Source organism: Artibeus jamaicensis, unplaced genomic scaffold (assembly GCF_021234435.1).
Source record: "Artibeus jamaicensis isolate MK-2021 breed Jamaican fruit bat unplaced genomic scaffold, CSHL_Jam_final contig_464, whole genome shotgun sequence".
NCBI lineage: Eukaryota > Metazoa > Chordata > Mammalia > Chiroptera > Phyllostomidae > Artibeus > Artibeus jamaicensis.
The window spans coordinates 17,713,866-17,731,032 of NW_026521842.1; the positions used below are offsets into that span (position 1 = coordinate 17,713,866).

The 17,167-nt window shown below is 40.9% G+C and overlaps 1 protein-coding gene across 2 annotated transcripts in view; it reads right to left on the reverse strand.

Annotated features, from left to right (window-relative positions):
• UTP4 (UTP4 small subunit processome component) overlaps positions 1–17,167 on the reverse strand; it is a 29,861-nt gene that overhangs the window by 11,773 nt on the left and 921 nt on the right. For both annotated transcript variants that reach the window (XM_037162707.2, XM_037162708.2), the window contains exons 2-8: positions 16,714–16,874; positions 14,445–14,636; positions 13,209–13,293; positions 12,143–12,232; positions 8,702–8,913; positions 1,087–1,258; positions 890–981 (exon numbers count right to left, since the gene is read on the reverse strand). In XM_037162707.2, coding sequence (XP_037018602.2) covers positions 890–981; positions 1,087–1,258; positions 8,702–8,913; positions 12,143–12,232; positions 13,209–13,293; positions 14,445–14,636; positions 16,714–16,872 — 1,002 coding nt within the window. In that variant the 5' untranslated portion in view covers positions 16,873–16,874. The remainder of the gene's footprint in view (positions 1–889; positions 982–1,086; positions 1,259–8,701; positions 8,914–12,142; positions 12,233–13,208; positions 13,294–14,444; positions 14,637–16,713; positions 16,875–17,167) is intronic.

The following is a 17,167-nucleotide window of genomic DNA, read 5'->3' on the forward strand; positions in this document are numbered from 1 at the left end:
ATAAAGAGAAACAGCTAGAATAGCTGTAAATTCTCTCTCAACAGAGAATGAGCCCTGGCTGGTGTGACTCAGTTGGTTGGGCATGTTCCGGTAAATCGACTGGCCATGGGGTTTGATTCCCAGTCAGGGCTCATGACTAGGTTGCGGGTTTGGCCCCGGTCAGGTGCATGCAGAGGCAGCCTATGGATAGTTCTCCTTTTCTTCCTCCCTCCCCTTCCCTTCTCTCTCTCTCTAAAAACAAACAAACAAACAAACAACAACAAAAAACACCAGAGAGAGACTGAGGCCCTGGCCAGGTTGCTCAGTTGGTTAGAGTGTCCTCTGAATACATCAACGTCGTGGGTTCCATATCTGGTCAGGGCACCTACTAGAAGCAACCAATGAACGCATAAATGAGTGGAACAGCAAACTGATGTTTCTTTCTCTCTCCCCCTTTCTCTAAACTCAGTAATTTTTTTTTTTAAAGAGAGAATGAGGAGGTAGACTCAGGAAGGTTTACTGGTTGAATGGAATATAGAAGCAGGTAGTAGGAAAATGAGTTTTTGGCTTGGGAAGATGTCCATTTACCTACCAAGGAACACTGCAACCCTGAGTTTTCCTCCTCCCACCCAGAATAATAAAGAGCCTAGAGTTAAAAACAAACTCCACAATAACCACTGCTTTCTGAAGAAGGGAATGATGATACCCCTAGAAACTGAACTGGAAGCGCTACTGTAACTTTCTTGGCCACAGAAACGTCTCTGCAAGAGGCCTGCCTCAGAAACAGGAGGATGAAGGAAGGTACAACTGAAGTCTTACAGATCTGCTCAGGAACTGTGAGCTGTGCTCAGTCTGTGAGGCAGGGGCACAGAGAATTGAGGGGACGGTGGGGGTTAGGGGCGATACTTACATGGGGGAAAGTGATTTTTCGGAGAGCAGCATCATAATTCTTTACCTCCACTTTCTCCATGAGAGGACGAATGACCAAGTGGGTGTCAGTGCCTGGGCAAGAGGTGAGGGGAGAAGACAGAATTAGAAAATGTCCCGCATGAAGCCAGCAGGAGCTGGGCAGAGTCAAGAAGCAGCCTGGCCAAGAGCAGAACGTACCTCCAGATATCAGTGCTGTTGGGCTGTGGGCCACGGTTCGCACGTCGTGAGTGTGATGCTGGAATGGCTTTGTCCGCACCCACTGCTTCTCACTGCTGTTGGAAGTCACAGAGACCAGCTGAAAATGGAATACTGTCCCCTCGGCTGTGCCCACCACGATACTGTCTTCTTGCTGAGAAATTAAATCATCAGGGAGGTACATTTGAGCAAAACAGGGCCTACTTAGACAATATTTCCTGAAGTTGTCTGTCTGGACAGCTTAGGGGAAAACTTATGGCCAGAATCGGAAGGTAGGTCACAGGGGTCTTTTTCCTCCAGAAGCTAACATCACCAACACCCTTCATAGAACAAGCTCCCTCAGAGATAACAATGCGCCCCCTACTGACAAAATTAACATTATGCACCTCAAACAGGAAAGTGCTTTCCTATACACAAACTAGACCTAATTAGGAATTCAACGAAAAAGATAAAACACCTAGAAATAAACTTAACAAAAATGTGCTAGGCCTATATAAGAAAAAAAAATCTAATCCTTCTAAAGGACGTAGTAGATTACCTAAACAGAGAAATCCGTACCATATTCTTGAATAGGAATATTTAACGTAATAAAGATATTGATGATCACTAAGGAAATTTATAAGTTTTACATAACACACTAAAAATACTAACAGTCAGCCCTAGCTGGTGTGGCTCAGTGGACTGAGGGCCGGCCTGTGAACCAAAGGGTCACCGGTTCAATTCCCAGTCAAGGTATATCCCTGGGTTGTGGGCCAGATCCCCAGTTGGGGCTGTGTGAGAGGCAACCGACTGATGCTTCTCTTGCACATAGATGTTTCTTTCCCCCTCTCTCTCTCCCTCCCTCCCTTCTCCTCTCTCTCTGAAAATATATAGATAAAATCTTTTTAAAAAATGAGAAAACAAAACCCCTGAAAAACATAAGAAACAAACCCGGTCAAGAATAGTAATGAGCCCTGGCTGGTGTAGCTCAGTGGATTGAGCACAGGCCTGCGAACCAGACAATTGCGGTTCAATTCCCAGTCAGGGCACATGCCTGGGTTGCAGGCCGGTTCCCTGTAGGCCAGTTCCCAGCAGGGACACACCAAAGGCAACCATACATTGATGTTTCTCTCCCTCTCTCCTTCCCTTCCCCTCTAAATAAATAAAACCTTAAAAAAAAAAAAAAGAATAGTAATGAAAACATATACTCAAAGAAAGATTTGGAAGCAGGTACTCAAACAGATGCACGTACACAGCAGCATTATTCACAAAAGCCAAAATACAGACACCACTCAAATGTCCATCAGCAGATGAATAAGCTCAATGAGGTGTATGCACACAATGAAGTATCATTCAGCCATAAGGAGAAATGAAATTCTGATAATGCTCTAACATGGGTGAACTTTGAAAATAATACGCTAAGTAAAATAACACAGGCACAAAAGAACAAATATTACATGATTCCATTTATGAGGCACCCAGAACAGGCAAATTTACAGGGACAGAAAGTAGAATGGAGGTAACAAGGGGCCAGGAGAGGAGAGGAATAAAGCAGTTATTCTTTAATGCATAGAGTTTATTTGGGGTGATGAAAAAGTTCTGAAAACGGACAGGTGACAGATGCACAACACCGTGAATTTACTTAATGCCACTGAACTATACACTTACAACTAGTTAAAATGGTAAAATTTTACAATAAAAAACTTTAATGTACATAAAGTTATTGAGAATATAGGGAAAATTGCAAAACAGGTAGTCAAAAGACTGAAGTTTGAAAATCCCTGAAATTCATTATCATTTTTTATTTTTATTTTGATGATGCCATTACAGTTGTTCTATTGCCCCCCTTCATTCACCTCCACCCTGCACCCCCCCACCCCTACCATTCCCCCCTTTAGTTTATGACCATGTGTCTCAAGTTCTTTGGATTCTATATTTCCCATACTATTCTTGCCCTCCCCCTATCTGTTTTCTACCTACCGTCTATGCTACTTATTCTCTGTACCTTCTCCCCCCTTCTCCTCCTCCCACTCCCCTGTTGCTAACCCTCCATGTGATCTTCATTTCTATGGTTCTCCTCCTGATCTAGCTGTCCTCTTAGTTTGCTTTTGTTTTAGGTGTGGTTGTTACTAACTGTGAGTTTGCTGTCATTTCACTGTTCACATTTTTTATCTTCTTTTTCTTAGATAAGTCCCTTTAACATTTCATATAATAGGGGCTTGGTGATGATGAACCCCTTGAATTTGATCTTATCTGAGAAGCACTTTATCTGTCCTTCCATTCTAAATGAAAGTTTTGCTGGATAGAGCAATCTTGGATGTAGGTCTTTGGATTTCATGACTTGGAATACCTCTTTCCAGCCCCTTCTTGCCTGTAAGGTCTCTTTTGAGAAATCAGCTGACAGTCTGATGGGAACTCCTTTGTAGGTGACTGTCCCCTTATCTCTTGCTGCTTCTAGGATTCTCTCCTTCATTTTAACCTTGGCTAATGTAATGATGATGTGCCTTGGTATGTTCCTTCTTGGGTCCAACTTGTTTGGGATTCTCTGAGCTTCCTGGATTTCCTGGAAGTGTATTTCCTTTGCCAGCTTGGGGAAATTCTCCTTTATTATTTGTTCAAATAAGTTTTCCACTGGTGGCTGTTCCTTTTCCCCTTCTGGTACCCCTATGATCTGGATGTTGGAGCGTTTAAAGATGTCCTGGAGGTTCCTAAGTCTCTCCTCATTTTTTTGAATTCTTGTTTCTTCATTCTTTTCTGGTTAGTCATTTTTATCCTCCTTCTGGTCCACTCCTTTGATTTGAGTCCCAGTTTCCTTTCCATTACTATTGGTTTCCTGTGCCCTGCCATTCATTTCAATTAGTTTAGCCTTCATATGTTCCTCTAATTTGTGACTAAAATCAACCAGTTCTGTGAGCATCCTGATCACCAGTGTTTTGAACTGTGCATCTGAAAGTTTTGCTATTTCTTCGTCACTTAGATTTATGGACTCTGGGGCTTTGAGATCTTCTTGAGCCATTTTTGGTCTGTTCGCACCCCTTAATTATGAGGAGCAGAGCCTTAGGTGTTCACCAGAGAAGGATAGCTCAGGTCGCTGGGTTGTGACGCTGTATGTGGGGGTGGGGTCAGAGCCAGGAAATGGCGGCCGTCTCTGCTGCCGCCATTTGCTGGGACCCACTGGGTCCCATCTCACTGCCCACTCCCTCGCCAGTCTATCTGAGCAGGAATGCGCCAGCACAGTCAACCCGCCGCCATTCACCCTCGCCAGACTCGCCAGTCACTCACTGGGTCGCGCTCAATAAGTCACTCACTGGGTCGGCCCTTTGCAACCCCACGCCTGGGATCCCCACGCCTGGGACCCGCGCGCCTGAGTCCGTCTGACCGCGTTTTCCTGTGCAACCCCGCTCTGCCAGCTGCTGGTTTCGCCCCTCTTACCAGTCAGGCTGAAGAATTTGTTGTTATCAGACTTCCAAAAAGTTCAATTTTCTGTGTTCTGGCTGTGTTTTCTGTTGCTAATATTTTGTTGTCTCTAAACTTGGTTGTGTGAGAAAGCATGGCGTCTCCACCTATGCCTCCATCTTGGCGGCCATTGTCATCATTTTAAAGATAAAGAGAAAGTGGGCTGAGCAGGGGAAATAGCCTGATCAGTACTGAAGACCCAGGGTCCCTGGTCCCCAGTTTGAGGCTTTCTCTTGCCAGTATGTTGAACACTGTGATTTGTTAGTTTTAAAAGGTTTTAGTTTACTTTTTTAAATCCTCTATATTCTTAAAACCTTTTCACTTTAACTAATTTTTTAAAATGCACATAACTCTGAGCAAGACAAAAAAAATAGGGTGTTTGAAAGAAAAGTAAGGAAAGTTAAGAACCAGCCCTGGCTGGTGTGGCTCAGTAGATTGAGCACCGGCCTGCAAACCAAAGGGTCACCGGTTGGGTTCCTTGTCTAGGGCACACGCCTGGGTTGCGGGCCAGGTCCCTAGGAGGGGGCACTGAGAGGCAACCACACATTGATGGTGGTTGCCTCTCTTTCTCCCTCCCTTCCCCCCTGTCTAAAAATAAATAAATAAAATCCTTAAAAAGAAAAAGAAAAATCAGGAACCCAAACCAGCAGTTAATCAATGAAATAGCCTGAAGACTTAGGTTGACCAGTCAAGAGGTATGAGATGTCTGAATATGTCTGAGCATGCAACTGCCACGAATAACCCACTTACTGTTCCAGAAACTTTGCATATGTCATATCATCTTTAATCCTTCAATACCTTGCAAAATTAAGCATCACTTGCCCTATCAGGAGAAACTGTGTAAGACTTTGAAATGAGCATTCAAAGTACTGGTGTCCTGTTTACTGAGCCCTTTGATTGTCTAGAAGCTGTTTTACAACTCCATCAATTGCAGAAAATTGGGGGTGATGATTCTTTTGCACAGAAATGCAAAAACTTTTGCATGGTAAAATGCAACTGAGTATTGCCTTGTGGGCAGTTTCAGTATTCCTGATGACCTCGTATATATCTGTGTTCTTCAAATTCTCCTTTGAAGTACTTGTACCATCTTACCAGTTCTCTCAGTTAACGAGTTACAGAACATCTCTGACGTATTTCCAGTCCATGTTTGTATGACTCATCACTTTACCCATTTTTCTATCATTTAATAGCCCTTTATACAGATAAGAAAACTGGTACTTCGAGAGGTTTAGAGACATGACAAAGACACACGGCTCTCTGCCTCCAAAGCTTTTGCTCTGGACACCCCACACCTGCTCAACCTTGTGCCATCTCATGCCAGCTCTCTTTGAGGTCACCTGTAGGCACATGATGGTGAAGAAGGAAAGTGTATCTGAAGGACAGCACATAAAGTGGCCCAGACCAGCCTCTCCCTCACCTCCTCTAAGGACACTAATTGAAATCCATTCACTCAAGCCAAAAGTGGAGACACTGAGCAGCTTAGGAACCCACACACTCTCTCCCATCTCCAACTAAACAGTTCATTTAGTTTGGGGGTGGGGGGAGCTGCAGTTTGCTCAAAGTCCCACCTACTGAGAGGCATGCGGAAGGCAGGTCTCCCTCACTCCACAGCCTCCTTCCCTGAGGTGGAGCCATAAAAGAACTAAAAAGGAAACAAAAGAACACTCTCTGGGTGAAGCAGGAATGAAGGGAAAAGCAGTACTGGACGTGGTTGTGTGTGTGCCCTAATTTAATCAGAGTGACTGCTTCACACAGAAAAAGAAAAAAAATCTCAGGACTGACCTACAAAGGAAAGCAAAGCTCCCTGCAACATCCTGCAGGAATCAGTATTCCTGTACTTGGTGAGGATGAAAGACACCTAAAAAGATCAAAGACTGGGTGTTTGCCACTGTTCACATTTTAGTCAATGAAAATCCAATAAAAAGAAATCTAAAAATAATCAGCTGTCTGGCAAGAGTGTAGTGGAGAAAAGCGTTGTAATTAGGATGTTTCAAAGGAGATGTAAAAACATTAACACCAACACCACATGCACTCTGAGACGCTGTACTTCGTACTTCACAAGCGCTACCCATTTCATCTTTCCCCCAACTCTGTATGTATTACTAGCATCCCTGTTTTCACAGAAAAGAAATGAGGCTCAGGAAGGAGTTACTTGCCCAAGGAAGATACGTAGTGTTTGAGTGGTACAGCTGGGAGTCACATTCAAGTCTGCCCATTCCAGAGTCTGTGATAAGCATTTCTGAGGGGTGGCATTTGTACGGCTGCATGTTTTCTATTGAATTTGTTAGGGGAATGTTGGTTAATAAAATTATATAGGTTTCGGGTGTGCAATACTGTAATGCATCATCTATATATTGTATGTACAACTACATTTTTCTATCTTAATTATATATCACAATTCGCTAATTCTCAAGCACGTATTTTACCACATTTTAACAGCTCTCAGATCACGATATCTTGTATCTGTCTGCCTGTTCATGAGCGGCATCTTCAGGTAAAGAGCGAGCACCAGAACTTCAGAAAGGTTCTCCAACAGTGTAAAAGAAAAGCTTGGGACCACAGCGGAGCATCATCACTGCCACATGGATGGCTGAGAGGCATGTGTGGCAGACACAGACCTTGACGATTTCGTGGAAAAGTGATTCAGAGCCCGACTTTGAATGCGAAGACAACGCATGAATACCTTAATCCCAAGTCAGTTATATTTCCCTTATTATACATGCGTAACTAATATGACAGAAATTTAAGTCTCAAGGAGTTCTTCAAAAAGGAAAATATAAATCCTATGTTTAAAAAGGCATCGTGTCATTTTATATTGTAAGAGTTTATATTACATGTTTATCATACAAAATTCAGACTTAACTTTTAAAAGTAGCACTATAGCATAGTTTAATTGGTAGTATTTCTCTTTCCCATGATAATAAAAAAATTATGGCCTACAGTCATTTATATCAAGATTCAATGCCATGTAGTAATATAGGCAAATGGCAGAAAAAAGATGAGACAGCATAAAACAGTATACAGTACAAATTAAGCCTGTCTCCTGCCGCTCCCCCACAACTTCACTCTCCAGAAATTATTTGCTTTTTAAAAATCTTTTTAGAGATATTATATGTCTATGTGTATATGTATCAGGATAACTGCATATACATAAAGTATCTAATATACAAACATCTAATGTCTAATATAGAAATCTGTCCTTTCTTCTCTTTATACACTATTATGTCCTATGTTATATACTATTACACTGTTCTATTTTCCCTTAACAATAACTCCTGAAAATTGTTACACAGCAGTAAATATACATCTTCCTTGGTCTTTGAAAAAGCATATTTGAGTAAGTACACTTTAAGTGATACTAAGTTTAATAATTAAGTCTTAAGTCTAATAATTCCAAACAGTTTGGATCAAAACTATTTTAAAAAGAGAATTTCCCCCCCTCATTTCGCTTACACTTTTTTATATTTATAGATAACATCTAAATGTTTCACAGGGCTTTTAACACGCATCACGTTGTTCTTATGGAAAACCTACAAAATGGGACAGGAACATTTTACAGGCAAGAAAAGCAAATAGGAGCAATCTCTACATTAAAAACTAGATTTTCACACTGAAGATAGCAAACAATTCTCAGACTAATGAGACGAATAAAGGATCTAGTCAAATCCCAAAGTTAACTTCCACACCTCACCACTAAACTACCCAAACATTTCTGATCAAGAATTCTGGTTACCAAAAGGGAAGAGGCACACTTGTTTAGCAAAAATCTGCATAAGTCTATTCAAACAGGAGACAATTAACACTTTCAAAATCACTATAAAATTATCTTCTCATTTCCCAAGCAAGGAAGCAGAACAACTGTACAGAGAGAGGGAATGCGCTTCTCAAAGTTCTTCTAGGACACTTGTGCACTGTCTACAATCAGACTGGATTTGCTAGGGGTGGGGGGTGTCTGCAGAAAACCTTTCTGCCAGCTAGTCTTTCGGGGAATACTCTCTAGTTGTTAGAAAATAAAAGAGTTCAGGGAAATTACGTGGCTTTTCAGATCCATTTTCCCAAACGCATCTCCCTCCAGTATAACACTTAGGATCACGGACCACTGTGTGTGGAGCGCCATCCCCTGGACTGTACAGGAACCACTCAAAACAGGGACTATACTCACATCGGATACGGCGATGGACTGCACGTCAGCATTTGCAATGAGATGACTCTTCATAAGTGTCCCAGTGGCTGAGTCCCAGAACTGCACCTTCCCAGCAGAATCCACACTTATGACAGTGCCATCGGACAAAAAGGCCACACCCCATATGATACACTTCCGCTTAGACACACCCATATACTGCCTGTCCACAAGCATCTTATGAATAGTGCTCCCTGAAAAATAAAAAAAGCCCACATTTGAATGGTAATTATTTCTCCTTCAGTCTTCAAACACTACCTGTAGTAGACATATGTCGAGTTAGCTGCCTGAGCACTAACAGCTGGTAAATACTAGTTATGGTGAACCCAGTTTCTGAACAGCAAAACAGCTGCCTAAGGATGAGAGGACAGAGAGGGAAGGGATGAAATGGAAAAGACACACTGGACTTCACTTAAAACTAGCCAATTACACACACCCATTACATGTTGCTCTTTTCCAAAACCCCGTGGGAAAGAAAGAGAAGAGTGACAATTTAGGGGCATTTACAGGATGGTAACTGACTTAGCAGAGTCCTGAAACCAAGTCCCAGGTCAGCTGTGGGGAAAGCCAAGAAGCTACCTTACACCACATGATCCTCAGAAAAGTCAGGCACTGATTCCCCAGGTACTCTGGAAACAGAGGTGAAAGCGGGGCTAAGGAGGGGCTGGTTGAAAGTAAGGTTAAGAAACTTGTAATCCCTCAGATACTCACCCCCTAACTAAGCAGCCAGGCACCTCCCCCAAACCCCATCTCAACAGAAGGCTAGAGACCTACTCTCTGAAGCGGGACATCAGGCAGAATTGAAGATGGGAATCCTGTATGGAGAGTAGATTACATAAATGTTGAAAACACCAGTTTCCTTCTCCTTAGAATGCTGATAATGCAGGCAATAATGCAGGCAGGAGAATTTTAAAAAAGAACACTCTACCCTGGCTGGTGTGGTTCAGTGGATTGAGTGCTGGCCTACAACTCAAAAGGTTGCCAGTTGGATTCCTCCACGTGCCTGGGTTGTGGGGCAGGTCCCCTGCTGGGGACATTTGAGAGGCAACAGATTGAGGTTTCTCTCACACATCGATGTTTCTCTTCCCCTCTTTCTCCCTCCCTTCTCCTCTAAAGAAAATAAAATCTTTTTAAAAAGTGTTTAAAAAAGAACATTTCTGGAGAAGATGACCACCACAAAATATCCAAATAACCCAGTCCTCACTTGGAGGCTCTCCAAACATCCCAGCCAGACCACTCTTCAGTGAAGCCTATGCACAATACGCTCCACACATGTCGTGATGACAGCGATCACCAGACATGTGGGGAAAGCTTCACTATGAAAGGCAGGGGCCAAGCAGACTGCAATACTTACATACACAGACACACATACACACACTCAACAAGGAGGAAACAGAGGCAGGGCGAAGAACACTTGACAAATACCATAAAGAACAGCCTTAGAAAGAGAAGAGCTAGTGTGAAAACAGAAGGAGAATTCTGTAAAAGTCCGGAAACAAACAAAAAACCTCTGGAAATGAAAAACTTAATTAACGGGGGGCAGGGGAAAGTGGTAGTGGGAAAATAAGAGACAAGTACAGTTGTACTTGAACAATGATTAAAAAAAACCTGTCACATGATGACATAAGTGAATGTAAAATTATAGAAAAAAAATAATGAAAAACTCAATAACAGGATTTAAAGATAAAGATAACAAAGTCTCCATAGAAGCAGAGTAAAATACAGAGACAAAAATAAGTGGAAAAAAGAAATAAGAAAACTGAAAGAGATAACATGCAAATAAAATTCCAGAAAAGAGAAAATGGAAGCTCATTTATAAAATAACTACTAGAATTTTCCCTAGAATGGAAAAACATGGATTTTGGTTTAAAAGAAACTACCAAGGCTTCGATAAATATGTTAAGAGATCTGCACACCAAGAAACATAACTTAAATTTTAGAATAGTAAGGACAAAGAGAAGGTCCTAAAAGCCTCTGGGGAGGGGACCAGGGGTTGGGTGAGACCCATACAAAAGATCTACTCTCAGAATACATGAGACTTCATAAAAATATGTGAGGCTAGAAGACAGTGGAGCCATACCTTCAAAATTCTAAGGGAAAACAATTTCCAACCCAGAATCCTTTCTCATGAACCCTTTCTCAGGATCCACCAAACAAAAGATTAATCAAGAAAGTGAATGACATGAAAATGGGATTCTACCAATAAGAAAAGCAAAGGGAATCCCTGGAATGAGTGAAAAATCAGAGTTCAAGATCTCACAGTTGTACAGGAGGCCCAGAAACTGGCTGCACTAGAGCAAGTCAGACTCTCTGGCAGAGATCAGTCAAGAAGACAAAAGTGGTAGAAAGAAAACCAGAAGTATCTGAACCTAATTTATACAACTGAAAGAATGCAGGAAGGAATTAGACAGATGTGTGTGTGTAAATAGTATGAGAGCGCGAGAGAGAAACACTGACCAAAAGCATACAGGACAGTAAAGGTAATTTACTATGTGAGTACTATTTATTTTATATTTCATTACCATGAAAACAGTGACTACTAATCTGAACAAAGTTATCACTGTACTGGGAGGGTGAGGAAAAAGTGTACATGTGACAGATGGGAGAAAGAGGGCTAAATGGTGGAAGTCAATAAACAATGGTCTAAAATTGAAAAGTCAAAAGGACACATGGACAACAACTAAGGGGGGTGGAAATGGGAGGGAAGTGGGGAGCACTGGGGGGTAAGCTGGGAGGGAAATAAAAGATAGAAAACTGTAGTTGAACAATTAAATTTAAAAAAAAAAAAGAAAAATCAAAATATATCCTAACAGGCATACTATGTATAGCATAGAGGTAAGTACCAAAGGAATCAGTTAACAGTTGCAGGTGGTTGCCTTTGAGAAGTGGACAAGGGAAATGAGGGAGCCCTGCTTTTCTGTAACAAGCCTTAAGGAATTCTTTGACTCTGTATGCATAACTGGTAACAATAAAAACTTACTCAAGCATTGAAGAAAAAGAAAAAGGAGACAGACCAAATGAGTTTAACTTCTTCTTAAATGGGTACAGATACAACCACCTAACAAATTGAAGTCAATCTCATCACTGAAGGATTCCACTAGCTAATTCTCTAGGCCAAGAGCAGAAAAAGCATGAGATTCTCTACCTTTCTGACTTCACGTCTCACCAATTTTGCTACCAAGATCTCCTGTTCCTCAGACAGATGCTCACTCTTACCAGGAACTGGCACAAATAAATAGCTGTTCTACTGATCAGTAAACCAAGAAAGGTCTGACATTCACAATGAATACCCTGGGAAATTAATGAAAGGTTAGGCCTTGAACATCCCTGAAAATATGACAAGGGTTCCAGCTTTTGGGAACCCAGAAATGTGAATCTGACAAACAAGGCCCGCATCCCAAATGAACTGAGAAAAACAGTCACCTGATTTGACATCAAATACACTAATGTAGTCTATGGAGCCAGCTGCAATGTGGGTACCAGAGGGATGCCAGCTGAGACTCAGGATGCGACCTTGGGAGTTGAACGACAAAAAAGAAAGTGACACACATGTAAATATACAGCAAAAGGTAACTGAGTTCTCCTTCCACAATTATCAATAGGACTAGTGTTCTATAGTCTCAGCTCTCTCGCCACTACACACTTGTGAAGAACTATTTTTATAACAGATGAGGAACAGCTTTGCCCTGGGATCCATAATGAAGTATTTGACACTAACTTTAATAATGTATAAATGGTTGACGGGAGTATAAATAAACACAACCTTTTGAAGGGTGATCTGGCAGTAACCTAACAAAATAAAATTTGCATATTTGGCCCAGTAATTGTACTGGGAATTAATTACAGAAATACTTGTATGAATACCCAAAAATATGTATATCAAAATATTCACTGCACTACTGGTTGTAGTAGTAAAAAAAATCACTATTCGTCAGCAGGAATTTGGCTAAATAAACTATGGAGCGCCATAAAATGCAAAGCTGTGCTGTGCAGACTGGCGTGACTGCCACAGGCGTCTGCTACATAACAAGTGAAAGAAAGCTGCAAACAGGTACAGGCACTCCCTGCGTATGTCTACGTGAATATACAAAAGTCTAGAAGATCATCCCAAAGTGTTGTCTACATTGTGAAATGAGGTATTTTCTTTTATACTTGGCTAAACATGAAAATTTTAACAGGCACTGTATCACCTTTGTAATTTAAAAAGAACACCTCAAGATATTTAAAAACAACCAACGTAAATCTGAGTAGCAGAGCATAAATATTACTCATGGACACAGAGAACACATGGAATAGTTACTATTCTCTCAGTAAGGAGTCAGCAAACTATGCCCCTAAGCCCAAATCAGGTCTGCCACCTTCTTTTGAAAAAGAAAGTTTTACGGATAAAACGTTACCTGGGCCTGTGGGAAAATATTGCAGCCCCAGTGACAGAAAAACACAAATACCTGTTAAGGCTATTCACTGCCCCGCCAGAAATGACCCTTACTTTTCTGCCGATCAAAATTTCTTTCAAACTGGATCTTGTCTGGGATGACTTGAAATAGTTTCACAGATCCATCCTCACAACCAACCTATAGGGAAAAGAAGGTAGAAAATACAGAAGATAAGCATTTTATCCTTTCAACTAGATGTATATATTTACAAATACATACATTTCTTCCTAAACCGATCACTTGCCCTGAAAAACAGTTGGTGAGAGAGAAAAAGGACTGGCACCAAGAAACTGATAGTGTATTTATTCTTGGCAGCCTTCCTGTCCTAATGAGAAAGCAGGCTAATTAGCGACCCAATTCCTGCACAAGACATAGAAGAGAAAAGCGGGATTTCACAGCCTATCTCTGCTAGAGACTCGTGGCCTAAATAAAAGACCTATTAACTATATAAGCTAAACAGATACTTGCCGAGATATTGCACAAATTAATGCAAATTAAAAGGGAATCAAAGTCTTATCACAGAAAATTAAATCTCTGAAAGCATCATTCCAATATTAAATGGGTGGGGGGAGAGTAGTCCTCTCGATCTGTACTGAAACAATTTTGAGAAATACTGCGGTAAAATGTACTTGCACAGATTAACTGGAGGAAGGATCTCAGAACTTCAGATACACATTAGTGCACTGTGAATCTACAAATGGATTTAGTAAGCTGTATTCTGAAGCACAACTAAACAAAAAAGTCTCTACAGCTCTCATTTCCAAAGAACAAAGCTTGGTAAACCAAACTAACCCTCTCATTTTATAAATAAATAAACAAGGTCCAAAGCAGAGCAGAAAGGATGTATAAGAATGAGAGATTTTTTTAAATTGCTTTATTTACCCTCACTTGAGCACATGCTTATTGTTTTCAGAAAGGGGACAGGAAGGGAGAGAAAAATCGATGTGAGAAACACCGATCCACTGCCTTTTGACTGCACCCTGACCAGGGACCAAACCCACAACCTAGGCATGTGCCCTGACTGGAAATGAACCCATGACCTTGACCTTACAATTTACACGATGATGCTCCAACCAACTGAGCCCCAACAGCCAGGCGAGGACAAGAGATTTTTAATTGGCAATATCAACTCCAACCTTATATTGGGGTTGCTGGAATCCAGCTCAGATTGGAGTCACTATATGCCATAACGTAACTTTAATCTACCATCCTATGAACGCAGGGAGGGAAGTTGCTTACATCAACACAAGAGAAATCTTGGCTTAAATGACCAATAGTTGCTTACTAACCAAAAGTTGAGAGCCACTGGGGCTGGCAGCCATGCTCCAGATGGGTCCTCCAAAGGCATCCATAGAATACTTGATGTTTAATGCCTGTAAATCATACTCGATAATCTCTCCATTGAGTCCAGCACTGAAGAGTCGCTGTCCTTTTGCCCAACACAGAGCTTCTGTAGCTCGAGACTCATGACCTGGGAAAAACTACAGAAACACCATAACTTCTCAGCCCACCATGGATCCATCAGCTATCAGCACTGAGTCATCACAGCCAACATGGTGAAAAACAAAATGCTTCCCTAGAAAAAAAGTGTGGGGTTTTGTGCTACCAGATCATTTCTACTGACATTTTCATTTTTTTCCAGGTTCACATTTTTCCTGACTTCCACAACTGGTTTTGTTTCTTTTACTAGGAGTTGTTCTGCAACGACTTTTCAGTAGAATATAGTTTCTATCCCATTGTATTTGATTGTATCTAACTTTTAAAAAAATCAATGCACTCTCTTAATTGTGCGATGGTTTCAAAGGTGTGTATGTATGTTGAAAGTTATCAACATATAGCCTTTTTAAATACATAGTTTGTTGTATCAATTTTACCTATAAAAAGCCGTTTAAAAAATAAAAATTAGGTAAACTAATGCAGCTCACTGTTTTTCATTCAAGTCTCATTTCTAAGTGCTTTCTTAGCCCTCAAAAAGTTCCATACCTATCAAGGCATTGTTCTCTTGTATTTGATTGATGCAAAAGAGACTGGGTAGATATAATTTTTCCTACTTGAATCTGAAAGGGCCAACTTGTAAGTTAAGTGACATGCCCAAAGTGCCAAACTCAATGACATGAAGAGAACGGTGGTCTCACTATTCCTAGTCCCTATTCTTTCCATTCTAATGGATACAATTTTTTCTTGTTGTGGAAATGATTAACAGAGCTAAGTAATCTTAAATAGTAGCAAATATGGAAAAAGCAGACTAGATTGAATTAATTGTTGAAAAAACAGAGAATAAGAGATACTAAGTAAGACATGGTTGACTTAATTCATTCAACAAATACTAACTCAGCAGTGGCTTATACTAGACACCTGCTGAATGCTAGGAATATAGTCATGAACATCACTGACATGTCCCATTTTCATAAAATCTGAAGTTCAGTGAGGAAGACATTAAATAAATAAACTAGTATGTAATTAGTTGTCACAAGTGAGGCAACAAGCACGAACCACAGCATGACTTTCACACTATACAGAATGGGACCCAGCTGGGGTGACCAATAATTTTTTCACTCCTGTTAGTTCTTCAGGGGTCAGCTCAATAAGTCATCCCTTTTCCAAGATTCCTAAACCCATCTCATTAGAGTACAGCATCTCTCCACTAAAAGCATGCCTGTGCATAGCTTTATATCAAACTTATGACAATGTTTGGAAACTGCGTATTCATCTTTTCCCCCCTGGACTTTAAGCTCCTTGATGGTAGGGCCTCTGACATTTGTTTTAATGCCTAATACTTGCTCCTCATTCATTTAAAAACTTTTACAGAGAGTCTATCTCCCAAGTACTAGGCTGAGCCAAGCTCTAAATTCATTCATTTACTCATCTATCCATTTACATCATGGTGCCCAGGGCATGTAAGGCAATAAATGTGAATTGAATTAGATGTTGCATCTGAAATGAATAATCAGTGCCTCTGAAGAAAAATGCTGCAATAACAGCCTGTTGCATACATCCACAACGGTTTTTACCTAATTTAAAAAAACTCCCTTCCTCTCAATATATAGACATGTCAGTCTACATTCTCTCAGACAGATGAACTTGGAAATCTACCTTCCTGCTATCACATCACCAGAGTTTCTGATATAAAAATGTTTCATGAATATTTCTGAACTGCCAATGAGGTAGGTACTGATACCGCCAGCAGGAAATGCCAGGTTACCAAAGCTGCAATGGTGTGCAGACTGATGTAAATCAATGGTCTCAACAGTTTCTCTTCTTGTGCCCCAAAGAACCAGCAAACCTCACTTTCTAAGTGACAGTGAGCTGCCCCAGTTCCTAGGTAGGATCTTTCCAACCAACATTACACAGACCAAAACTCTGCACTTTTCTCATCAAGAAAGTCAGACAAGAAATCACATGCTACAGATGTTACGCAGTTCAAAAACAACTCGAGAGAGAGGGTACAGAGTCTCACTTCCTTTTGACCTCTTTGACTATAAAAGACTTAATTTTTGTAGAATTGAACTTAAGAAAATTAACCTCAGAAATACCAAGTCAGGCTCCTAAATGACTTACTTTCTCCTGAAAGTAGTTTGCTGACAAGTTATAAATTTCCACGGTACCATCTGTTCTTGAAACAGCCAATCTGTTTGACTGGTTATTGTAAGCCACACAGCGGATTCCTGATGGAACATAATTAAAGAAGCGAACTCGATGGACCTTAAATTCACCCATTCCTAAGGGAGGGGAAAAAAAGAGTAATTTTTGTTAAATGTTAACTGCAGAATGCCATATATATTGTTCCTTAGTATCACTGCTCTGGATGGAAGGCTCCAACTACATTCCCCTGAGGTTCATTTCTAAGTATCTAAGTAATGATATCTTCATGCCCCACGCAAGACTCTTTTAGGCAATCTCCAGCAGCTCAAGATTCTTCTGCAAAAAAACTAAAATGTCAACATACAGAGCATCAACCAGACTTCTAACAATCCTGACAACCGCTGAAGTAGTAGGAGCACCTAAAACTGAT